Raw genomic sequence first — 26,979 nt, forward strand, 5'->3', positions numbered from 1 at the left:
TATGTGTAATAAAAATACCTTGCCCTGGTAGTCTAGTGGTGCGGCGGGGACGCCCGCCACGCTGCTCCTCTTCCCTCTGTACTCCTGTAATTTATAGGCGCATGCCCGCTGGCGTGATTACGTCAGCGCGCAATGGCGCAAAGTTTAAATGTATTTAAAGGGACAGTTTTTCTGAAATAATTGCCCGTGATAGGACTTGTTTTCCTGGTGCCTCTGAGCCTTTGTGCATCTGTTCCTGTGTGATATTGATCTCCTTTTGTGACCTTGCCTGTTTTGACCATCCTGATATCCGTAATCCGACCCAGCCTGTATTTTGACTACTCCTTCTGGCTGATCCTATTCTGATTGACTACCCGGTTTGACCTCTTGCCTTCCTGACGATCCTAGTTATCCGCCTGCCTCGACCCAGCCTGCCTGACTACGATTCTGCCAAATCCTTTTGTACCGTGACCTTCAGCCCAAAAAGACTCTGCTAACAGCCGTGCCCCTTTGCCAGCCAGAACATCTCGCCTTGTACCCCTTGTTAAGTCCAGGTGGCACCCAAGTATGCTGAGGGCTCCTCCCGAAGCCCAACAGTGGTCACACTACTGGTGAAGCCGAGCCAGACCAGGGTACTTGGCACTTGTTCTGGTATTGGGTGCCGGCCGTGACAGTATGGTGATGGGTGCTACAACCCCCACTGGATTATACAGGCTGTTCACTATTGATTAGACATCTGGTAAATGGTTTGTGGTGGCAACCTGGAAGACAAATGTGTCATGCAATAAATCCCATCTTAAGACTAGGCTTCTCTGAATGGGTGTTTTGTCTGTTCCCAAATTTAAGTCTTTAAAGGGATTCACTCTGCCATATAAAATTTCATTCCTAACTCAACAAGTGTATTTTTTTAGTTGTAATATTGGTGTGTAGGCAGCCATCTCAGGTCATTTTGCCTGGTCATGAGCTTTCAGAGCCAGCGCTGCGCTATGGAACTGCTTTCTGACAGGCTATTGTTTCCCCTAATCAATGTTATTGAATAGGGTTGCAGTGGGACATGGATTTTTACTATTGAGTGTTGTTCTTAGATTTACCAGGGAGCTATTATCTTGTTACCTTCCTATTGTTCTGCTGATGGGCTGCTGGGAGGGAAGGGTCATCACTCCTTGCAGCGCAGCAACATACATCCCAACATATTGAAAATAGAGAGAGGGACATAAAAAAGTTGACCATGCCCATTTAATTGCCACACCCCTAAGTAACATGTCCATTTTACAAAATTTGGCAGGTTATGGAAAGTTTGAACACATTTCTGGGGGTTTTAGTGTTAGGTTGTATGTTTTATTACAGTTTTGCTAATGAAAGTGAAATTGCCATTTAAGCTGCAAGTCCCAGTTTCCCCAAGAGACCAGCTTATTTTACATATTACAATTATTTCTTTGCTTAGCTTAAATTGTAACAAATGTATCTAAGTGCACCCGCCATGTATTCTGGGTTCTCTGCCAAAATCCAATTGAGTTTTAGAAACTTTGTATGTTTTACTGCCTGTTCAGTGCGGGATATCAAAGAGAAAGTAGGGACATTTCAGTAACAATCTGGGACTGTGAGTTGAGCTGTCAAATCAGGGCTGTCCCATGAAAAATGGGCAGTAAAAAAAAAAAAGCATCAGTAAAGAGTGACTGAAGTTTATCACATGGCACAAATCACATGACTGCGGCCATCTGGGAAACTAACAATATGTCTAGCCCCATGTCAGATTTCAAAATTATATATAAAAAAAGAACAGAACTATTAACTGATGCATTTTTTTAAAAAAAAAGTTTTCCCATGAGAGTATCCCTTTAAATTCTGTGGCATGATCATCGGGCTGAAAAGGCTTTCATTACAGCAGTACTGCAATCTTGTGGCGTCTGAGGTTAGCCTCAGAGAGTTGAGCAGGTCAATAGACTCTGTAGAATGTCGTCCATGTAAAAAGTCAAGTCTTTGTGCATAGGGAGCATCATGAGGACCATTGCACTGTTGGGAATATTCTCCCTGTTATTAGGTATTTCATCACATTCATTTAGCATAGGTAAAAGGTAGATGAATGTTACCTTTGATTGAGGAGACAATCTACCCATTAGCTTTTCTGCCCATTCTATACAGAACCAGCACAGGCGTTGAGGGTATATGGTTCTGCATCTCCTTTGATGTTGAAAATCTCAAAGAACTGTGGCCTTGCCAGAGATCTGTTGCTTTAGTCATCAAGCATGGCATACGTCTTTATTGCCTTCTCTGGTTGTCCTTCGGGATATACATGGACTATGCACAACTTGGCACATCACTTGGGATTATAGCCTTCAGTACATGAAGTTGAAATCTTTGCCATGATTTGAGATTGGGGTTGGAGACTGTGGATTGTCAGGAAGAGGACTTGAAAGCATTGCTGCAAAGTGCTTGTCACTGCTGCATTCTGTACACTTAAACTTACAGCCCTTAGCGAAATGGTCTGAGGAGGCACCCCCTAAGAGCGAACTCCATACTTCTGGAGAAAATCATTGCGCTCCAGCAACGACTTTGTCCTGAGCCCCAACATTTTTTAAGTGGGTGTGTTTTTTTGTGAATCAGACATCGACAGGTGGGATCTTCAGCTTTCCCACCAGAAGTTTTGTTAGTAGAAAAGGTAGCAGGAGGGATGTCTGTCTTTCTAACAGACACTGTTGCTTGCAAGGCTCTGTGTTTAATACTTGCATTATCGTGTCTTGAAGACGATGAAGCAGGAAGGTTGGGCTCACTAAAGCTAAAGCTAGCACCATTCTTGATCCAGGCATGGGCGCTGATGAATTTTCAGAAGTATGAGAATGGAGGGAAGGATAAGTTATTTTGTTTCTTGTACTTTGAGCCCGTTGTGGCCCACGTCTCTTGCAATCCATATGGTAGCTTCAACACTAGTGGGTTCACACTCAGTAGTGAGTCCTGAGAGGCACAGGTCTGCCTTAGCTAGCTCAAGCTCAATGAGAAGGTCACCAGGATCTTGCAGCTTGCGATTGTTTCTGTTGGTTATTTTTGGGAAGGTATGTAGTCTCTTAAATAAGGTACTTTCTATAGCCTCAGAGCCCCAAGCGGCAACAAGACCTGCGCCAGGGTAGTCTACATGCAAAGCTCTTAGTCTTACACGACCTGCAGACTCTGGACCTAGCCAATTGATGAGTAACTCAAGTTCCTCTTTGACTGTGAGGTTGAGGTCATCAATAGCAGCTTTAAAGGTAGATCTCCAGGCTCTGTAATTCTCTGGACAGTCATCAGACTTTGAGAGACTGATGTTTATGAGCTCTTGACATATCATATACCTGGTAAAATTATTCTCTGATCTCTCACTGTTTGGTGCATTGTTTGAGCATTGAGATGGCTCTATTTTAAACTGAATCTGTGTGGCTGGCCTGTTGCTGTTTGCAGCTCTGATATGTGGGCACTGTAAGGTACAGCAGTGTTAGTGGTAACAGGTAAAAGAGACTGACCTGTTTTGTGGGTTGCAGGGAGTGCCCCTGGATGTTATAAACTTGGTTGGTTGTTGTTAGATGCATCCTGGTTCAGTACATATTTACTGGTATATTCAGCAGGATCTTCAGTGTCTGCTGGAAAAAGGCAGTCCTGATCATGTACACCTCCCAGCACTTGCTCAAGGACCATTAACCTTGCAATAGCTGATATCCTTTCCTTTTCCATTTTAAGAATTTCTAATGCAGCTTTAATTTCTGCCTTTTTACTGGCAGCTTCAGCTTGCTTGAGAGCAGTCTCAGCAGCTGCCTTGGCTTGAGTAAGTTCAGCCTCAGGTGCTGCCTCATCTTGCTTGAGTGCAACTTCAGCTGCTGCCTCGGCTTGCATAGGTGTAGCTTCACCTTGCTTGTGCGCGGCCTCAACTGCTGCCTGATTGCTGGACAAACTGCAGCAGCTTACGCAGGCAGAATACCACAATCCAGTTGCATAAAACTGTTCTGAACATTCACAGGGAACAGCATGTGCATGTATAAACATGTGCTTGCAGGGAGTTGTTAGATTGCATTAAGCTGGGAAGCATATTGCATATAATGACTGTGAGTGGAGACTTGATGGAACATACACTCTTGACAGCAGGTAATATAGAATTATATTCCTTTTGACTATTCTAACTCCAATTGCTGTGTTAGGGACTGATTTCTTCGTGAGAACTCTCTGCCTGGTCTTTATGAAGATGGTACAACCACTGAGGGCAATGTTTGCCAGATAGCTGAACTCATCAGACACTTGGAATCCACAAAGGTGCTTTATGTGGGGTGGATGGACAAATGTTGGAGTGGATGTACAAATGCTGGAGGTCAAAAGGAATACATATTTCCCTTCCTAAACTTATTATCTGTGAACATTTAACCTTTTAACTGCCAAGCACGTAAGTACTACGTTCTGGCAGAAAAAATGCTCTGACTGCCAAGCAAGTAGTACCCACGTGCTGCACAATCAAGGGCTCCCTCGCTGCACTGGCCGCTTTTGCAGTCGTAGGATCCGATCGTCGCAGGACCTGACTTAAACAAGAACTTACATGCAGGCACATGTTGGGACCTCGTGGGACCAGATCCAGCACCACCCACTCACTTTCTGTGAACGATCCTGGGCCCTCCAACGCTGCCAAGGACTCCAGCCACAGAAAAGGTATGTGGCATTTCTTTACTGATTTACACACACTACACTACACATGTAACTAAAGGTAGGTTTTTTTTTTTTTTTTTTTGCTGCTTTACTGGGGTTTTTTTGTCTTTTGTACACTCACATACTTTTGCACATATTTACACCCCTTACATACTCATATAGACACATTTACACACTTTTTAGAGCTGTAAACACATGCAAACACACACACATATATATATATATATATATATATTAGTTCTTCATTTTATCAGTTTTCCTCGTTATTCCGCTAAAAACTGTTGATTTCACAGCGTGACTATTGGATCAAGCATTCTGAACCCTAACCACCCTGTCGTTCGAACTTTGGATTCGTTTTTTGGGGTGGGGGTCTTTCTGCTGTTAGAGGGTCTTGGGCACAATATTTGGTCCAGGGGCTTTGTTCACAGAAGCTGAATCGACAGCAGAGAAAATTAATATGCACTTTTTTATTTGGGGTCCGCACATGCCAGCTGCTTTGTTATAGCTAAGCATATTGGGCATCAAACTGTTCAGAAGACCATTGGCATCAATATTTAGGGTGTTTTCCAGTTGTATGTTAGAAATTGGGTGAGATAAATGTGGCCAATTGCAATATTTTTAGGTGATTTTCAGAAATGTCATAAAAACTGCTGTCTTTAACGTAGCTTTGCAGTATGGTAGTGTGGAGTAGAAAGACCTAATTATCCATTTTTCATTCGTCAGAATGTGTACTTTACGAAAATATATGGTCTTTGTACTGTTAGAGGGTCTTAGACACATAATACCAAGTCTGGGGGCTTTGTTCAAAGAAGGCATATTGGCAGCCAAGAAAATTCATATGCACTAATTTTATTTGGGGTCCGCACATGTCAGCTGCTTCGGTTCATCTATGCATATTGGGCATCAAACTGTTCAGTAGACCCTTGGTGTCAATATCTAGGGTGTTTTCCAATTGTATGTAAGAAATTGGGTGAGATAAATGTGGCCAATTGAAATATTTTTTTCAAGAAATATAAAAACAGCTGCCAGATTTAGGAAAGTTTGGGGGTTGGCGCTTTGGAGTAGAAAGACATGCATACCCAATTTGGATTCAGGGGAATGTGTACTTTCCGAAAATATATGTTTTTCTTGGGTAAACTTACTTTTTTCTACCTCTGCCCCAAAACTATGTAAATTTGTTGATTTTGCAGTACCTGAAATGACAGACCATATTGGGGAATCTTCATTTTGGGGCCCCTATATGCCACGTGCTTAGATAAACCTATACATACTAGCCATAAAAATGTTCACAGGACCCCAACTTTTACTTTTTCTACATTTGCTCCCCCCAAATCTATGTAAATGAGTTGATTTTGCAGTATCTGGAATAACAGAACTGGGGTGTCTATATTTTGGGGTTCCTATATGCCACGTGCTTAGGTAAACCTATACATATTGGGCATAAAACTGTTCAGAGAACCCCAGGCTGTCATATTTGGGGCAATTTATCTTGATACCTAATAATATGTGTGAAATACGATGCTGCAGGCTGGAAGTTTTGAGGTGCTTTTTGGAAAAGTCACCAAAATTGCAAAGTTTAGGAAAGGTTTGCTGCTTGGTGCTTGGAGTAGAAAGACATGCATACCCAATTTGGATTTGGGGGAATGTGTACTTTCCGAAAAAAATATGGTTTTCTGGGATGAACATACTTTTTTGTACATTTGCTCCCCCCAAATCTATGTTAATGTGTTGATTTAAAGGAGAAGGAAACCCCCTGGGCGCAAAACCCCTCCCCCCTCCCCTGTGTTGCCCCCCCTCCCTCCTCCCCCCTGGCCTACCTGTCCCCCTGGGCAAATGCCCCTAACTTGTTACTCACCCCTCTGCGCAGGTCCTGTCCACGGAGTTCACAGTCGCCATCTTCTCCCACGCGCGTCTTCTGGCGCATGCGCAGTAGGAACATTTACCGGTACGGCTCTACTGCGCATGCGCAGAATGTCACGAAGTAAATCGGAAAGCTTTGTGACATTCGGCGCATGCGCAGTAGAGCCATACTGGTAAATGTTCCTACTGCGCATGCGCCAGAAGATGCCAGTCAAAGCAGGAAGAAGACGCGCGTGGAAGAAGATGGCGACTGTGAACTCCGTGGACAGGACCTGCGCAGAGGGGTGAGTAACAAGTTAGGGGTATTTGCCCAGGGGGACAGGTAGGCCAGGGGGGAGGAGGGGGGGCAACACAGGGGAGGGGGGAGGGGTTTTGCATCCAGGGGGTTTCCTTCTCCTTTAACAGTATCTGAAATTACAGAACTGATAGCTCAAATGGGGTGTCTTCATTTTGGGGCCCCTTTATGCCACGTGCTTAGGTAAATCTATACATATTGGGCATCAAACTGTTCAGTGGTCTCCTGGCAATCATATTTAGGGTGTCTTACATTTGTACCTAATGATGTGTGGGAGATGATGCTGTAGATTGGAAGCTTTGAAGTAATTTTACAAAAAATTCACCAATTTCTATAAAAAAATTATAACTTTAGGAAAGAATTGCAACTTGGTAGTTTACCGTACATAGATATATTTACCCATTTTTGATTTGCCAGAATCTGCTTTATCTAATAATGCGTAGTTTTCTAGGGTAAACCTACGGTTTCTGGAATGTTTGGCCTTGAAATCAGACCAATAGTGACCACAATAAGTTTAGAGGAAATGTTTTGAACAAAAATTATCCTGGTGAGCACTATGCAAGCAGCTAAGTGTGCAAAATATTAAAAGACACATATCAGTAAAATAATTTCCCCTGCCAGAGTTGAGAGCTAATAAGGTCTGTACTCCGGTTGGGGACAACAATACTTTGTTTTGCATGAAAATATCCCTGGTGAACACTATGCATAATGAGCGAGCGCCCAGCTCGCTAACATACATGTCAAATAAGTTTTGTAGGCATTTCTCTTGATCCTATGGCATACGCAAAGTTATGGTTGCATATGCACTTTACTTAAGTTAATTAAGAAGCATATCGGGTATCTCCTGCAAGTGTTTTTTCTGATACCGATTATATACAGTTCCCAGCTTTCCTTCTGTTATTAAGGGAGGAGTACTTAAAAAATAAACAAAGAAGATTATCACTTCCATTTCAACACATGAAGATATCAGAGGAAATATGATTTTTAGGAACAAAACTGTGATTATGTCTTTTTTTTCTCAATGATTTGCGAACATGGCAAGCACACAACTGTGTGATCTATTATAGGATTTAAAGAATCTATGAAAATGCCCTATAATATACCTTTCACAAATTACCATAAATAAATACTACAACAATTCAGGGCAATATCTAATTTTCATGTTCTCTGAATCAAAGATAATGTTTACTATGAATTTAGACTCACCATTTCAATCTTCTCAGGGAACAATAGCAATGCTGCTCCCATGCCTCCCTAAAATAAAGAAAAATCACCACAACATATCAGTTAAAAAAGCAAATGGTATAGCTGGAAGTAATGGTGCAGATTCAAAATACAAATTAAAACTTTTAGGTATTATGGGCAGATTCAAAATACAAATTAAAACTTTTAGGTATTATGGGGTTAGAAGATGCCTTTTCTAATACAGCATTCTGTTAGGGCATTTCTTTGTTCATGTAACAACACTTAGCATGAAGTCCAAGTTCCATTTTAGAGGACAGCTGCAGATCAATTAGGGAACACCAGTTTCAATCACAACTCTGAAAGAACATGAATATGAACTTCATCTTCGGTGTCCTTTTATAAAAATATTCATTTTAAATATTGTTATAACAACCACCCTTTAGCAGATACTGTAACTAGGGAGGGGCGAATTTTTTTGCCTCGTTTTGCCGAAAAAATGACGCCCATAGACTTGTATGGCGGTGTGCATAAAAAAAAAAAAAAGACGCGCGTCAAAACAATTTTGCCGTGCAACAAAATTTTTTGGACGCCCATAGATTTTAACGGGCGTCTGCGACATTTCGCCTGCGGCGAATTTTTGGCGAAGCGAAACGGATCAAATTCGCCCATCCCTACAGATAATCCATGAGTTCAGCCACTGAACACACTCAAGTTCACCTGAAGTCTCATATAAATTGCTGCTTGTAATTCAAGTCCTGTCAACACATTGTGTTTTTAATTGCACTAAACAATACAAGGTTTTTTTTTTATAGTTAGCTATTAAACGTTATTGTTTATTTTCAAAAGGTCATATTGTGTGACAATAGGACCTGTCATTGTCTCCCCATGTTGTGTAGCCTATTGGGGGTGAGATAAGTTCTTAGTATGAATTTATGTTGGCTCAGCTTATCTCTAGCACAGATCAGAAATTTGTAGAGGTTGTCCGTCACCTCTACCCCTTGCTAGTTGCCAAGGTCAGGGATGTCTCTTTTCCATGCTGTTTTGTTGAAGCAACTGGGGGGAAAAAAACAGAAAAAGTGAGGCTGAAACCAACCAAAAAGGTGGGGATTTGAATACCCTGAGTGATGAATGTCCTTATGGGTTGGACTTTGTAGTTACTAGTGATAGATGGATATATTGGAAAATGTGTTGCTGAACTGAATTCAGGTGCCATTGTAAGAAAAGGGGTTTGAAAGAAATAAACTGCATCGTAGATACAGTGCATAGTCAACATGAGAAACTAAAGCCTTTTTTTTAAAACAATCACTTAATTTCCGAGGCTCAAAGGACAAATTAAAAAATTGAAAATAAAATGTTCATTTGTAATACAGTACTTGGTTGAAACCCTTTGCTGGCAATGACAGCCTGAAGTCTTGCTAAAAACATCTAAAAACGCCAGCACAATTCTGGAAAAACATACTTTATACTTAGGAATGGCTTGCACCTTGCAGTGCACCCTTTGTATTTATTTTTATGCAGTCTTCTCTATATGGTAGACTTGGATATCGATACGCCTACCTCCTGGAGAGTGTTGTTCACTTATTTGGCTGTTGTGAAGGGGTTTCTCTTCACCATGGAAATGATTCTGCGATCATCCACCACTGTTGTCTTCCGTGGATGTCCAGGTCTTTTTGCGTTGCTGAGTTCACCAGTGCTTGCTTGCCACATACAAGCCCCCCCCTTTTAAATCAACTCCTGGACTTTTATCTGCTTAATTGATAATGACAATGAAGAAATTGCCCACACCTGCCCATGAAATAGCCTTTGAGTCAATTGTCCAATTACTTTTGAGCCCCTGAAATGTGTTTAAAAAAGGCTTTAGTTCGTCACACGAGTAGGGAGAAATAGGGAAAGAAGGATGCATTCAAGGCAGCTCTATCTAGCAGGCAGATAACAACTCAGCCACATCCTCCTCCTAGGCTAAACACACCTCCCCCGGCTAATTTGTCAGTCACTCTAGCATTGCTTTCAATGAAGTTGCCAGATATGGAGTGTGTGATGTCATCTGTTCCTTCCTTTGATGATGTGCTGTGTGATGTCATCTGCTCCTCCTGTATCATGGCTGCTGAATTATGGAGGGAAAGTGATTTGAAAAGAGAGAGGATTCCTGCAGAGAAGCAGAATTTCAGTGAGAAGTTTTATGTAGGAGACTGCACAGAACTACAGAAAGTCACATACAGGTGGTAATATGGGTGCAGGCAGCGAATATGTGGGTGTTTGTAGGCTGTGGTTTTTTTTTGTGAATTACACTGACATCTTCATGTAAATTGAGGCTCTGAGGGCAAGGAGCTGCAAATTATCTTTCTAACTCAAAACAAATCTGCTGTCCCGGTCGGCACCCAACACCAGAACAAGCACCAGGCACCCTGGTCTCGGCTCGTGCTTCACCAGTAGTGTGACCGCCTTTGGGCCTCGGGAGGAGCCCTCGGCTCACTGACACGTGACTCTTTGGACATAAATGACACCTGAGATGGGTGGCATGTAAACGGTGTATTGTCAGAGGTTAACTGCAAACTATTAAACAAAACCCTCTATATTTAACTGCTCAGTGCGTTGTCCGTGCTGCAATCATATCAGTAATCACTGAAAACTGCATCAGGACCGTAAGTAGGCCTCCAGTGTCCATGCTCCTACTTATAAATTATTACAAAGACCTTGAGGCCAAAGTAATGCAGCTAAATGTGGCAGTTCCCAAATCCACCACACACCTCTGTAGTGTGGCACCAGGTACATGGGAAACATTTACTTTTAGGAAGTGTGATTCATGCACATCTGTAGGGGGCACATGGTCAATTAAATGTTTAGATTGTAAGCTCTGTTGGGCAGGGCCAACTGTACTAATTATATCAGTTTTTATCTTCTTGTATGTAATCTGTATGTTCAATGTGTCTCATTTATTATACAGTACTATGTAATATGTTGGTGCTTTATAAATTCAGTCCTAATAAATCACTTTTAACTTTTTATAAGGTCTTATTTGCGAAGCTACCTCTTCATATTGGCTTGTTTATTAGCTTAGTGCTATATTGTCACTGTTTCTTAGGCGCAACATCAGCGCTGTAATCATTGTTGCTTTATAGATACATGTTAATAATAATAATTCTGGTAAAGTTGAAGGGTAAGGCCAGACGAGGAGATTCGGGGAGATTTTGTCGCCTGGCGACTTATCGCCAAGTCTTTTGGGCGACTATCTCCCCGAACTGCCTCAGCGTCTTTTCCCCATAGGCTACAGCGCAAAATCGCCTGCGCTAATGCACACGCGGCGATGCGTTTTCAATAGTCGCCCAAAGTTGCTAGCCTATGGGGAAAAGACACTGAGGCAGTTCAGGGAGATAGTCGTCCAAAAGACGTGATGATAAGTCGCCAGGCGACAAAATCTCCCCGAATCTCCTCGTCTGGCCTTACCTTAAAGCATGCTATTAACTGTGGTCCAGCAATGCCAAGGTCATATTCTTCAGGGGATTATGACACATTCCTATAAAAACCCATATGAACTTTAGAGTTTTCTTTTTTTCCAGATTCAAAAGCCCCCATGCCGCCCCAAGCCAAGTGGTACCGAAAATTCAGCATGGGAAAAAGAGAAGCCGGTGATGAGCAGTTAAGTTTGCGTGATCCTTCAAAATGCTGATTACAAATAAAAATACTCCTGGGGACTATAGATTGCACTGCCTCCAGCACAGCGTGACTGACAGAATCAAACAGGGAACTGTGCTGGAGTGTCATTTTTAAAAAGTTTTACATATTGTCTGACACACTCAGAGATTAGTTGCCCACAATGAAACTCCTCTTCTGTTTTCCCACCAGCATTACTGTAAATCATCAGTGGAAAAACATATGAAGGGGTTTGTTTTTCCAAAGACGTCCAGTTTCCTGAGGCAATGCTGGGTGACTTGTGGGCCATATTCACTGCCAGTCCAGCCACTTCTTGACCTTCCCTACCATGTCCTAGCGGAACATCTTATAACCAGCATGAATTGTCATTGCTATTTATATACTCATGCACACCTGACCCTTCTGATGATATCAGAGACAGTCACGTTGGCACAGGCATATAAATAAGCATGATGGGCCATGCTTGGGATGGGTTAGGGCCAGTTAGGGTCAGTAGGACAGTAGGGCTTACTTAGGACTGCAAGAAGCAGTTGTGATAAGATCCCACAGTCACTGAGCAGGAAAAATACAATCCATTAAAGGTGCTTGCTCCTCACATTTCCATTAGTGTAGTTGCACTTGGCACTGCTGCCTTCTGTATAAATTTTGAGCAAAAGCAGTAATTGGATTTGCACACAATTACTTATAGTTGTTTGCATGTACTACCTCAGTAGACATTTTTAACTGAACAAAATGAAGCTGATGTTGACAAAGTCAGATCTTTAGGGGGCAGATACCTGGGCTGTAACATGTGTGAATAACAGAGTTGTGTTGCATATGTAAGTGTAACTACTTAAAATGTCACTTAATTTCTATAGGTTATTTTAAGGTGTATTTATCAAAGGGTAAACGCTTACTTTTACCCATTAATAAATATGCTACCCAAACCCCCATACAAATAAATAGCAACAGAATTTCACTCTGGGGTACTGTGGCAAGCTCTAGTTCTACTGTATGATAAATATTCCCCAAAATTGGAAACTATATGTGATACTTTCTGAAAAAGTGATTATCTTCTATGAGCACATTGTAAAACCTTGTTCAGACTTGTAAAAACTGTGTGTACAGAAGTGAGTGGGTCAGAATACAAAATTCTAGGTGTCATTTACATGTGCAGCAGTAGGTACTCACTAGCGCTGTCCTTATCACCTGCCATAGTGTCTGAATGACATAGAAGCTAGCAGGCAGACAAGGTGTCACTTATGTGTTTCTCCCCTTCCACCCCTCAAAAACCCAGCACTGTTGAATGGGTGACTTCAGGTATCTGTGCTTCATTTCAAAGCAATTCAAGAGAGAAAGGCAGTGTGCAAAGTGCAAAACAAATGTGATGTGCACACAACTTAGAGGAAACTTTGCTTGTAACCCAATTTATAGGTATATGAACTAAAAACAGACAAGGAATACTGCCCCCAACAATTAACTAGCATATGGGGTATATTTATCAAAGAGTGAAGTTAGAGATTGCCACAGTCCTCTAGAGTGAAAAAGCACCTTTTTAAAGGTGTATTTATCAAGTTCAGCCTTTGATAAATACGCCTTTAAAATCCCCATAGAAATGAATGAATACGATTTTTCACTCTAGAGGACTGTGGTGATATCTAACTTCACCTTTTGATAAATATACCCCTATGTTCTAAATGATAAAAAAGGGAATGAATAAAAAGAAAAATTGTTACATACACCATTTTCTTTCCTGGTCTTAAATTTTCTATTTAACCCTGTGTAGAAATGCAGGTGGAGAAAAAGTCGATATAAGAAGTTTTATGCTTATACTGCCAGGATCAGCAGGTGTGGAGACACATGGGGGCGAAAATTTGCCAGCGACCACTTCTCACTCCATGTGTGCCAAAAATTTTCCCAGTCCACGCTAATTCGCTAACATGCAGAGTTTCGTCCTGGGCACGTTACTTTGGCAATGCGAGAAATTCAATTAGTAGATGCACTAGCGTTCATTTCTGCCTAGCGCAAATTCACTATAGGTCTTGCGCTCAGGTTAATTTACATATGACGGTAAATTTAAAGTTGAATGGACATCTTTATGTTATATGTTGCAGCAAATACATTACATTTCCACTGTTAATTAACACATGTCCAGGGAACCTTAATAAAGACAAAAGAGTTGTTATAATGCCCTACACATGAGCCCAGTCATGTCAATGTTCCATATGTTAGAAAATGTATAGGGGAAACCGGTTACACAAAAAAAAAAAAATATAGGACTTTTGCAGGCTATCACTCTGAAAAAAGGAAAAGTCGCCAGTGTTTTTTGGACTTTGAGGTATTTTCTGCTCACGGAATATAATGTAAGTGATAGAATATTGAGGAAGATCTAGCTTCTTTTAAGCACTTCACCTGGTCTGAGGTGGTGAAGGCAACTCTGGCGAAAGAAAATCCGCATTTTAGTGAATTTGCAGAGTAGCGTCTGTTAGCTAGAGCGAAAACTCGCCTGGCGATGACCACTAGCGCCAGTCTCTTTCACTAGTGAATTGCCACCTGCGCCCGTTGGCGATGTCCCTGTGGGTGGCAACGCTGGGGAAAAGTCACTAGCGTTAGCCACTTTGCCCTTTAGTAAATTTGCCCTTTGGAGTAGACTTGAGCACAGAACATAACATTATACATGTATGTGAACACAAGCCAACTCCTTGCCCAACAATGCACTTCACTAACAGCAATGAGTGAATCAGCTTGTATCAGTTTTATCTCAGCCTGTATCTCTATGCAGGTGGGAAAGCAGCCTGGTGTTTAGCCTAAAGGAGTTGCCATAAAAATAAAACAGTAGAGAGTCAAATGATGCAAATTATAATTTTTATGAAAAAAGGTTATGTTTTGACCATGTATTGCATAATAAAATATGAGGGGAGGCCAAAGAGACTGCTCAACACACACCATCTCCTATTATGGGGGTGTCCCCTTTGCAGTACTTTTGGAGTTGTGACAACATTTCTTATTTTATCATTTAAAAGGCACATATTACATACAAAGCCTGCACTCTGGATGGAGGAAATGATTGTATTTTTTTTAAGAAAATCACACTTATGAGTGCTGCAGCTTTCTCATTGTGTACATAAATGCAGAAAAAAAATTATTGTTTATTAGGGACATGGGTGTTCCCCACCGAAACGTTGATGTTTGGTGGCTGAATAAAAGGGGATAATCCCCGACTGCACTAATCGGTGTGTGTGCGGATCCGTTTCTTTTACACATTGGTTGCTAAGGGACCCGGCCGGGTCAACAGAAGGAACGCACCACCAGCTTGCAGGATTGGTGAACTGCAGGTGTGCGGTAGGATAATTACATTGCCATACTCTGCTTGCCATATGCTCCCTGTGTGTGCCATACTCAGCCTGTCCTATGCTCCTTGTGTATGCCATACACTGCCTGCCCTATGCTCCCTGTGTGTGCCATATGCTGCCTGCCCTATGCTCCCTGTGTGTGCCATACTCTGCCTGTCCTAGTCTCCTTTCGTGTGTCACATACGCTGCCTGGCCTATGCTCCCTGTGTGTGCCACACTCAGCCTGCCCTATGTGCCTTGTGGGTGCCATACTCTACCTGCCCTATGCTCCCTGTGTGTGCCATACTCTGTCTGCACTATGCTCCCTGTTTGTTCTGGGGGTTTGCCAACATTTAAAATTTGTTGTTAGGGGCCCTAAGGTGTTTAGTCATGTGCTGGAGGGGGTGTGCTGTGTTATCCACAGTGGAGGAGGCATATGGATTTATGGGTATGTCTTAACATGACAACTTTTTTACATTTGAGTGATGTGATATCCCTGCAGTGAGCACCAACCATTTGTTTTTTTGTATTTTTGGTGTGCTACCACAATTAATGTGTACATGGTCTTGTAGTAACATGGGTTTGGTTTAAAGTGGGTGTGGTTTAAAAAACAAGGTGTGGTCAACACAGGCTTCCATTATTGGCCATTCACCATGTAAGCCAGAAAAATTTGTTGCTACTTCAGGTGACACAGCATCCCTAGTTTCCTTTCCACCCTCAGTAATATGAACCACAGGTGGGGAAACATGTGCATCACTTCCACTTTCCAAACTAGCCTGAAATTGCCTCATGAGAAAACTTAAGGCTACTTCGCAGTGTGTATGTTTTCTGGCCAGTGATTCAAAGTACAGCCAGTCAGAAGTAAGCCAGGATTTATTTGTTGCCTGAGGAAGCAAACATTTACTTAAGGGGGTGGTTCACCTTTAAATTAACTTTTAGTGTGTTGTAGAATGGCTAATTATAAGCAACTTTTCAATTGGTCTTCATTATTTATTTTGTATAGTTTTTAAATGATTTGCCTTTTCCTCCTGACTCTTTCCAGCTTTCAAATGGGGGTCACTGAAACCAATTGCAAATTATATCAGAATATCACTCTCTACATCATACTAAAAGGTAACTCAAAGGTGAACAACCCCTTTAAAACATCCCATGTGCCATTGACCTTAGTGTTTTAGCTGTAAATTAGGAAAATAAAAAGTTGGACAGCACTGCTTTAGGGCAATGGCACATGACATTTTTGCCTGTGGTAAATCTTTGCTATATCAGATGACACAGCATCCCTAGTTTCCTTTCCACCCTCAGTTTTAGGCAGATGGGGAAACATGTGCATCACTTCCACTTTCCAAATTAACCTGAAATTGCCTCATGAGAAAACGTTAGGCTACTTTGCAGTGTGTATGTTTACTGGCCAGTGATTCAAAGTACCGCCAGTCAGAAGTAAGCCAGGATTTACTTGTTGCCTGAAGAAGCAAAAATTGACTCAATTGAGAAGGAAAGGCAAAATTAGAAAACTATCCCAAAATGTTGCTAATTACCCCCTATCCTCAAACGTGTTCTTAACCCTATACGTCACTTCCCCATTAAACTTATATCCTCACTGACTTCCCTGTGCTTGTAACATCGTTGGTTAAACACACAAATAAATGCAATACTGATTACAGACCTCAGTCAGACAAAACACGCAGCCTTTCCTCCCCTGTTCGCAACACTATCTTGTAAGCGGAGCAGGAGTTTAGAACAGCATTGTGTCTCTATGGTAACAGAAGCTCTCACGCTCAGCATGTTGCGAACAGGGGAGGAAGGGGAAGGAAAGGCTGCGTGTTTTGTCTGACTGAGGTCTGTAATCAGTATTGCATTTATTTGTGTGTTTAACCAATGATGTTACAAGCACAGCGTTTAAATAGGTTGTTAGAATGGACCAAGCATAGATAGTGATGACGTTTGGGTGTCATGTGACTTGAATGTCTTCGTTGCACAGGGAAATTTATCTGTGCACGAACAGGGCACTGTGGAATGGTTGTGCGCATGTACATGCCCTGAGATGGGGATTTTTATTAAGATAATGGCGTGACATACTTTCAATCTACTTGGCAATAATTTGGAATTCGATTTCAGATTAATTTCACAAGGAAACTACCGGTAAGTTAGAGATAAGCTTCTGGTAAACAGATCTTAACACACTGGCCAGTATTTTGAGCTGTATTTGTATTTTTGACTAGTTCTCCTTTAAGGGGGTGGTTCACCTTTAAAGGAGAAGGAAAGGCTAAAATTAAGTAAGCTTTATCAGAAAGGTCTATATAAATACACCAGTTAACCCTCAAAGTAATGCTGCTCTGAGTCCTCTGTTCAAAAGAAACACAGCATTACTTTCCTTTTATTGTGTACACATGGGCTTCTGTATCAGACTTCCTGTTTTCAGCATAACCTCTAGGGCAGGGCTTGAGCATGCTCAGTTTGCTCCTCTCCCCCTCCCTGCTGTAATCTGAGCTCAGAGCTGTAAGTGAGCAGGGAGAGACTCAGGCAGGAAGTGATGTCACACCAAGCTTATATGACAGCTTCTATCCTAAACAAACAGAGAGTGTCTAGAGCTGTTTACTCAGGTATGGTAAAGCATTCTGCAGAATAAATATAGTGTAATAGCTTGCACTATTGTGGCTAATCTGTTGGCAATAAACTGTCTTGGAGCTTTCCTTCTCCTTTAAGTAAACTTTTAGTGTGTTGTAGAATGGCTAATTATAAGCAACTTTTCAATTGGTCTTCATTATTTATATTGTATAGTTTTTAAATGATTTGCCTTTTCCTCCTGACTCTTTCCAGCTTTCAAATGGGGGTCACTGAAACCAATTGTAAATGATATCAGAATATCACTCTCTACATCATACTAAAAGGTAACTCAAAGGTGAACAACCCCTTTAAAACATCCCATGTGACATTGCCCTTAGTGTTTTAGCTGTAAATTAGGAAAATAAAAATAATTATCAAGAGGGTAGAAATGGATACAGAAAAGTTATGCAACATTACAACATTAAAAAAAGTACATTAAAAAGGGAAGAAAAGAGGGCGCGGCTATGTAAGTAAAGGGAACAGACGTGTTTTAGTGGAGCTCCGTTCCTGCTTATATCCTGACGGAATACCGTATATATTATACTGACTAACGGAGGTCCTGTGGGCTGACCAAGAGTCGGGTCACCTTATGACATCCAGAACACGTCGCCGATCTCGACGCGAGACGGGTCTGCAAGACAGGAGGCGAGCCCGTACCTGTGACGATGCCATTTTGGAACAGGCCACAGGCGCAGTCATGCAATCTACGAAGGCCGGCACAGCTAATTCAGATAAGCAACAACTTACTGATATGTCGGCTGAGTCGGCGGCTGTGCTCGAGGCCATCAGAGAATCAAAAGCAACGTTGTCTCTGAAAATGGATGACCTCAAGCTGGAACTGCAGACGGACATCTCCCTGCTTAGAGGGGACACGGAGAAGTTCTGAGACCGAGTTGCCGAAGCAGAGAGACGGTTGGGTGAAGTTACATAGTTACATAGTTAAATTGGGTTGAAAAAAGACAAAGTCCATCAAGTTCACGTTGCACAACAAAACTAGGCTGCTGTACAAGATCTTCAGCGCCAAGTAGCCCACCTCTCCCAACAGGCCGAGGATGCTGAAAACCGCCATAGACGCAACAATGTTCGTATACTGGGCCTCCCAGAGGGGGCAGAAGGCCAGAACCCCACCACCTTTATAAAGGGTCTCCTAAAGGACTTGATTGATCCTATTGAGCTCTCTTCAGCATATGTGGTGGAACAGGCCCATCGAATACCAGCTCGGAAAATGGTTCTCGGGGCTCCCCCAAGGCCATTTATCATGCGGTTATTGAATTACAGGGATCACTACGCCATTTTAACTGCTGCCAGACGCAAAGGAGAAGTCAAACTCCAAAATGCCACACTTCAGTTCTATCCAGACTTCACGGCGGAATTGCAGAAGAAAAGGCGAACCTTTACAGACATTCGCAGGAGACTTAGAGAAAAGGGTCTGCAATATGTATCCCAGTAAGCTGAGAGTAATTGACGGCCACAATACTCGCTTTTTTCAAAGCCCAGATGACGCAGCGGCATGGCTTGATAACAGGAGATAGCCAGATTAAGTCTCAGGGTCAGCCTCGCAATGACACTCAATTATCTGCACAAGGTAATTGAAATCTTTGAAGCAACTAAACAGAATTATGCATTTTTGTTTTTCTTATTGTACAGGGCATGGCGGCAGTTTGCTACCAGGCCGCTATATAGTAACCTGAGTGCACCATTAAACAAGATCCAGGAGGGAGATATGTCATGGTTCATGCTTCAATTGCCAGACTACCCTTTACACTGGCATCAGTTTATATACCCCCCATGGCTTATATAGATATCTTGACACAGATCATAGCCCTGACAGCAGAAGTAGCATCTAGACCAGTAATTTTAATGGGAGATTTTAACGCTGTGGCGGACCCTCAAATTGACACTAGAACTGGGGTACACTATAGTCGGCTTCCTATTAAAGAGTGGGCGGAAAGTAGTAATTTCCCAGAGGCTTGGGGATGGAAGCACCCCAACCAGGTTGAATTCTCCTGTTACTCTGCCTCTCATAGCTCCCACTCCAGAATAGATCATGCATATGTGTCACAAGAAGTTCTTCCACTAATTAAAGCAGTGACCTATTTCGGACCATTCTCCACTGGAAATTACTATCAGCATAGGGCAGGACCCAGCAGATAGGATTTGGAGACTTCCTGTATTCTGCGCAGCCAACGACAAGGTGAACCAGGTAGTGCAAAGAGAGGTTGTCCAATACTGGCAAACTAATGTGGACAGTGCTCCTGACCATATATTATGGGCTGCTTTTAAAGCAGTAACCAGAGGGGCGTACATTTCAGGCATTAAGCATGCGAAAAATTCAATTCAGAATAAAATTGAGGAACTTGAAGCCGAAGTTAAAGGCAAGGAACAAAGTTATCTTGACGATCCCACAGAAATAAACAAAATTCATTGGCTGCATTCGGACAGACTATTATCTTTGGCCAACATTGAGCCAGCACAGAAACAGCTTAAGACACAGGCCCAGCGAGTATTTATCATGGGAGATAAGTCAGGCAAAATGCTAGCGAATCTTTCCAGGGACACCCAGCAGACTACTGCAATATCTATTATAAGGAACCAGTTGGGAGAAGAGGTGACTACTTCCCGTCAAATTATGGAGGTGTTTAGTGATTACTATAGTGCCTTGTATTCCTCCAAAATTACTAAAACGACCCAAGAGATCCAGCAATATTTAGAGGGTATCCCTCTGGCATTTCAGAGTCTGGAATCCCATGCTATTCTAGATGCCCCAATCACAAATGAGGAGGTAAAAAATGCCATTATTGACCTCTCTATAGGTAAAGCCCCAGGCCCCGACGGGCTTCCCTCTGAATTCTACAAGAAACATGTAGAAGACATAGTACCCAATTTGACATTGCAATTCAACAAAATAGCTGAAACTGATATCCTGCCTGTATCAATGTCTAAAGCTATAATAGTTATCATTCCAAAAAAGGGGAATGACCTATCTCAGTGCTTCTCCTACAGGCCAATTTCATTAATAAATTGTGACGCCAAAATAATAGCCAAGATTTTAGCTAACCGGCTGAAGCCCTCTATGTCTAGTTTAGTCCACTCTGACCAAACGGGATTTATCCCAGGCAGGGCCACGAACATTAATGTGCGCGACTCTTTACCAGATAACACATGAAAGCAGTGAGAACAGAGTGATCACAGAGAAAGTGTTCGACTCTGTTGAGTGGACCTTTCTCTGGGAGCTTAAGAGATACGCATTTGTCCCTCGTTATATTAAATGGATAAGAGCACTATATTTTTCCCCCACGGCCCAGATACGTGCTAATAATATGCTTTCCTTGCCCTTCCCGCTCGGGAGAGGAACAAGACAGGAATGCCGGCTCTCCCCATTTCTGTTCTGCCTAGCAGTAGAACCACTAGCTGAAACTATCCGCAATACTAACACTATTCAAGGGTTAAGAAGGGGTAATCTCTTCTTAACCCTTGAATAGATATCTCTTTATGCGGATGACATGTTATTGTACTTAGAAAACCCGGGGCCGGCCTTACAAAGTGCATTAGACCTGTTAACTGAGTTTGGTCTGTATGTGGGGGTCAGGATAAACTGGCACAAGTCCAATCTGTATGCCATAGACCAGGAAGCGAAGAACTTCCCCAACCTGGATACACCCCTGAAGTGGGTAGACAATCTTTTATATTTGGGAATAGTGGTTACTTGAGAGATTAAGCAATACAAATCCAATAATGTGGATCCCATTATGGCTGACATGAAAACTAAATTTCCGCACTGGGAGGGGCTTCCTTTATCTCTAATGGGTCGGGTTAACCTTGTTAAAATAAAGTATTTGCCCAGACTTTTATATGTGTTTAGAAATACCCCTTGTTGGCTAACCAATGCCTTCTTTAAACAGGTGAACTCCCTAATTATTTCATTCATATGGAATAAAAAAGCCCCTAGAATTAGCATACACTCATTACAGACTACTGGGGGACTAGCTCTACCAGATCTTCAAATGTATTATTTGGCATCTGTTATGGTGACAGTGAGATGGTGGTTTGAATTGCAGTACTCGAACCCAGCTACAGTGTTGGAAGCTACGGTAAAGGGTTCACTCGAGGCTCTACGTGTCTTGCCATATGGGGGGGGAGGCACACCAAAATCTTACCATGTCCATGAAGACCACTTTAAAAGCCTGGACAACAGCCCAGAAAATGCTTCAGACAAAAGGCGTACAGTCTTACTCGCCACATGCTCCTCTATGGCGAAACCCAGGATTACAACATTTGCTGAGCATGCCAGACACTCAATGGTGGGCACGGTTGGGAATTAGGTATATAAGAGACTTAGATCCGGAGGAACAATTGATACAAATAGATCAGTTGAATCTTATAGAGCCAATAACTCAAAATGTGTGCTTCAGATATTATCAGCTCCATCATTGCAGCAATAAGCCAATTCACTGCAAGAGATGGTGACTGCGCTTAAAACTAAGCTCCAGCTTGAAACCATGCTTAAGCCTCTTTCAACCATATATCAGGTCCTTATGCTCCCAAATAACCAAAGGCTTTTACCCTGCCAAGCCAAATGGAGTTTGGATATACCTACACTAACAGAAAATGATTGGGCGATTGTGCTAAGACATCTGCTACCGCCTTTGGTATCAGCCAAGGACAAATTGATACAAGTTAAATTTCTTCATCGCATTTACATGACACCAGAGAGGCTCAACTTGGTAAATCAGGATATGCCTAAAACCTGCCCTAAATGTGGTTCAGAAACTGGAAACTGGTTCCACATGACATGGTCCTGTGTTGCAATTCAAGGTTATTGGTCACAAGTTTTTGCTTTTATCTCAAAAATCATGGTGCTTCAAGTCGAACCTACCCCAACAGCTGCACTACTGGGGTTAATAACTGGACATGACTTTTCCAAGGAAGGCAGAGTGTTCCTTCAAACCCTTCTGTACTACGCCAAAAAAATGATAGTTCTCATATGGAACAGACCATTGGCACCTACCATGGAGGCTTGGAAAGCTCTATTGAATGTAGCTTTGCTAAGAAAACATATATAGCTCGAGGATGTCAAGACAAATTTATTGACATTTGGTTACTCTGGATATTAAACCCGGATACAAATAGTCCTGAAGTACTATAGGAGATTTTGATGTTGATAAATGTGTAGGGACTTTCCCTGCAGTTCTAATATAACACCCTGTGGATGGTATATTCAAGAGAATGTGGAGTGTTGTGTATACATACAAATGTTTATGTTTTATGTGTGGAAAATTTTAAAATAAAAACTTTAAAAAAAAGGGAAGGAAAGAGGAAGAACAGAAGATAAGTGAGTGAGGGTAAAAGTGGACAGATTAACAGAAGTGGAATGGGAGGCAAAAGGGAATCAGAGAAGAACATATAGAGAGGAAATACAGTAGGAGCAGAAAGGGAAGTAGTACTAGAATAAGAATGGAATGGGTTAAAAAAAAAAACAGAGACTATATGTTAGGATGACACCCTCCAGTCAGGCAGCTCACAGTGACATCACCATCCTACCAGGCAGCTCATAGTGACATCATCATCCTACCAGGCAGAACATAACTGAGATCATCCTGGGAGGCAGAGAGCACATGGTTACAACTTACTATTTTAGCATTAAGAAACAGAATACAATCACTTATACAGCACATTTATTGCCAGCGTCAGACTGGGCCGGCGGGACACTGGGAAAAACACCGGTGGGCCGAGCAGGCCCAGACCCTCTAGACAGAGCCTGACCCAGGCCCGGATTTGTGGCAAGGCCACAAAAGGTCCGGGCCTAGGGCGGCAAGTTGTTAGGGGCGGCATGCTGTCCAGCCGCTTGCTCAAGTGGAGGAGCTCCGGTGCGCCTGCTCTTGCTGGAGCGGTGGGCTGCTGCTGAAACCCGGCCCTAGCCTGACCTCCTCCACTCCTGACTTCCGCTCTCCCCTGCCCGATCGCATAAAAATGACTCACGTGAAGGTATGCGCCGGCGAGGGCAGTAGAGGGGGGGGAGCAGAGGGGGGGTTGCGACCGAAGAGGGGGATTTTCGACCGGGGAGGGGCCCTTGGGGGCTGTGGGGGCCCTGATGTGGCAGCCCCGATGGGCCCTGACCCCCCCCAGTCCGACCCCGTTTATTGCACAAACATACAAAATGTATAGTTGGTAAGCAGATATGTCTTGAGCTACAAAGATTATTTGCAACTCTCTGCCCTCAGAGCCTCCATGTTACATTAAGTTGTCACTAAAAAACACAGCCTACACACACCCACAGATTTCCTGCCTGCACCCAGATTACCAACTGTATGTGACTTTCTCTAGGGTTCTGTGCAGTCTTCTACATAAAACTTCTCACTGAAATGCTGCTTCTCTGCAGGAATCCTCTCTCTTTTCAAATCACTTTCCCTCCAGACTTCAGCAGCCATGATTACAGGAGGAGCAGATGACATTACATAGCACATCATCAAAGGGGGGAGCAATGTCCAATGAGCTGGGGGAGGTGTGTTTAGTTTAGGAGGAGGGTGTGGTTGGGTTTTTATCTGACTGGTAGACTTGAAGGCATCCTTCGTTCCCTATTTTACTCCACTGCCACATTTTTATGCAATCCTTTTGTTCAACCCACTGAATAAAAGCTGAAAGATTGCAGTTCAACTGCATCTGTGTTGTTTTATTTAAAATTCACTGTGGTAATGTACAGAAACAAAATTAGAAAAAAAGATCTGTCCAAATATTTATTGTCGAGTTGAATGTCCCTGGTGTACTTTTATTGCTGGGCAAACATTCTATAGGTATAGTTGCCCAGCAAACATCCTTAAAGGGATTCTGTCATGATTTTTATGATGCAGGTTTTATTTCTAAAATACACTGACATAAAATTTAATTCCTGAACCAGCAAGTGTATTTTTTTTAGTTGCAATATTGGTGTGTTGATCTACCAGGGAGCTGTTATCTTGTGCTAGGGAGCTGCTTTCTGGTTACCTTCCCATTGTTCTGTTGTTGGGCTGCTGGGGAAGGGGAAGGGAGAGGGTGATATCACTCCAACTTGCAGTACAGCAGTAAAGAGTAAATTAAGTTTATCAGACTATGTCAGATTTCAAAATTAAATATAAAAAAATCTGTTTGCTCTTTTGAGAAACTTCAGATTTCAGTGCAGAATTCTGCAGCACTATTAACTGATGCGTTTGGAAATAAGAATTTTCAACTTACAGGAAAACCTTTTTCTAGACGGCCTGGACTGTCAGTGCAGCAACCATGGGGTTAAGTATCCACCTCCGGAGGCAGGACAGATGAAAAAAAATGAATCTTGACTCCTCCCTCTCCATATAAGCTCCTGCTCCTCCTGATTCCCCTCAGTTTAGTCTGTCAGCTCAGATAGTAGAATAGAAAGGATAGCAGAGAAAGAGTGAGAAAGATTCACAACAATAACAGTATTAACTTACATCGTAACAGTAATTGAAGGGTGGGGCTCACTGCACTGACAGTCCAGGCCGTCTAGAAAAAGGTTTTCCGGTAAGTTGAAAATCCTTATTTCTCTAGAACGGCCCTTCCTGTCAGTGCAGCAACCATGGGGACATGCCAACGCTGTCCCATCTTTTTCAAGGGCTGGGTTGATATAATTACGGTTTCCTCACTGCAGCTTGAAGAACCTTCCTACCAAATGCTGCAGGTGCTGAGTGAAACACATGAAGTCTATAAAATTTAGCAAAAGTAGACAAAGATGCCCAAGTAGCTGCCTTACAGATTTGTTCTGGGGTGGCTAGATTATATAATGCCCAGGATGCACTTTGTGCTCTGGTTGAATGTGCTCGGACCTTGAATGGTCTAGGTTTCTGACTAAGATCATAAGCACAATTAATAGTCTCTACTAGCCATCATGCTATAGTACGTTTTGAGGCCGGTGAACCTTTACTAATGCCATAAGTCACTAAAAAAGCATCTGACTTCCTATAGGCTTTGGATCTGTCTAGGTAGTAACGTATTGCTCTAACCACATCTAGCTTATGTAGTGTCTTTTCCTTGGCATTTGCAGGCTTAGGACACATTAATTTCCTCATGTATGTGGAAAGCTGAAACTACCTTGGGTTGAAAGGAAAGCATAGTTCTGAAAACTGCCCAATCCTGATGAAGTATGAGCCATGGTTCCTTATGAGATAAGGCTGCCATGTCCGATACTCGTTTTGCTGAAGTAATGGCCAAGAGAAAAGTCATCTTCCAGGTAAGGAACTTAAGTTCACAGGAAGCTAATGGCTCAAAGGGGGGACCTTGTACAATGTTCAGGACCATGGTAAGATCCCAGGGAGGTGTGGGATCCCTGTACGGGGGCCTGACTTTGCCCACCCCTTGAATAAATTGTATGATATCTGGTTCCTTTGCCCACTGGTATTGAAGTAGTAAGGAAAGAGCTGAAATCTGCCCCTTAAGGGTGGCCAGGTAAAGACATAAGTGAAAACCCTGTGTAAGAAATTCAATAACAGTCTAAATTGTTGCCTGCTGCCACTGAACCTGCGTGGATTCGCACCAGTCTATAAAAACGTTCCAAGTTCTGTAATAAACTCTTGTCGTGGACTGTTTCCTGGCCTTCAAAAATATGTTAGTGGCTTCCTTTGAGAACCCTTTGGAGTGCCACAACTTGGTCTCAATAACCAAGCCGTCAAATGCAACCTTGCTAGGTTGTCGTGTTTGATTGGTCCTTGAGTTAGTAAATCTGGACGAAGAGGCAGCCGCCATGTTGGAGCTGCTGACATGTTGATGAGTTCGGAGTACCATGGTCTCCTTGGCCAATCGGGAGCAATGAGAATGGTCTCCGTCTGCTCTTGCCGTATCTTGCGTATGACTCTTGGAAGCAGCGCCAGTGGGGGAAATGCATAAACTCTTTTGAAAGTTCATGGTATGACTAACGCGTCTACGTATGCTGCCCTTGGGTCCTGTGACCTGGCGCAGTACGTAGGTACCTTGAAGTTGTGTCTTGATGCTAGCATGTCTATGTCTGGTCTCCCCCATCTGGCCACTAATTTTGTGAAGATATCTGGGTGAAGAGACCATTCCCCTTGGTCTATCCGTTGTCGGCTGAGGTAGTCCGCCTCCCAGTTTAGTATTCCTGGAATGAAAACTGCTGAGATGGCTGGGACGTGGAGCTCTGCCCAGCTGAGTATCTGAGTTACCTCTCGCATTGCTCTGTTGCTGCGTGTACCCCCTTGTTTGTTCAGGTAGGCTACCGCCGTGGCATTGTCGGATTGGATTCGTAGAGGTTGGTTTGTCAACTCTCTCGACCAATGAAGTATTGCATTTCGTATTGCTCTGATCTCTAGGACAGTTATTGGCAGTTTTGACTCGGGGTGGCCACGTTGCCCCCCAGCCCGTGAGGCTGGCGTCCGTAGTGACTACTGTCCATTGAGGTAATGCCCATGTCTTGCCCTGAGAGAGATTGTGAGG

The 26,979-nt window shown here is 42.7% G+C and overlaps 1 protein-coding gene across 7 annotated transcripts in view; it reads right to left on the minus strand.

Moving 5' to 3' along the window:
* The window catches only part of dus2.L (dihydrouridine synthase 2 L homeolog), a 254,007-nt gene that overhangs the window by 157,984 nt on the left and 69,044 nt on the right, over positions 1 to 26,979 (minus strand). For 6 of the 7 annotated variants that reach the window (XM_041590115.1, XM_041590112.1, XM_041590116.1 and 3 more), the window contains one exon: positions 8,000 to 8,047. The exons of the other annotated variant lie outside the window; for it this stretch is intronic. In XM_041590115.1, the coding sequence (XP_041446049.1) occupies positions 8,000 to 8,047 (48 nt within the window). The remainder of the gene's footprint in view (positions 1 to 7,999; positions 8,048 to 26,979) is intronic. 7 annotated transcript variants of the gene reach the window in all.

This window comes from Xenopus laevis, chromosome 4L (genome assembly GCF_017654675.1).
Source record: "Xenopus laevis strain J_2021 chromosome 4L, Xenopus_laevis_v10.1, whole genome shotgun sequence".
In the NCBI taxonomy this organism is placed as follows: Eukaryota; Metazoa; Chordata; class Amphibia; order Anura; family Pipidae; genus Xenopus; species Xenopus laevis.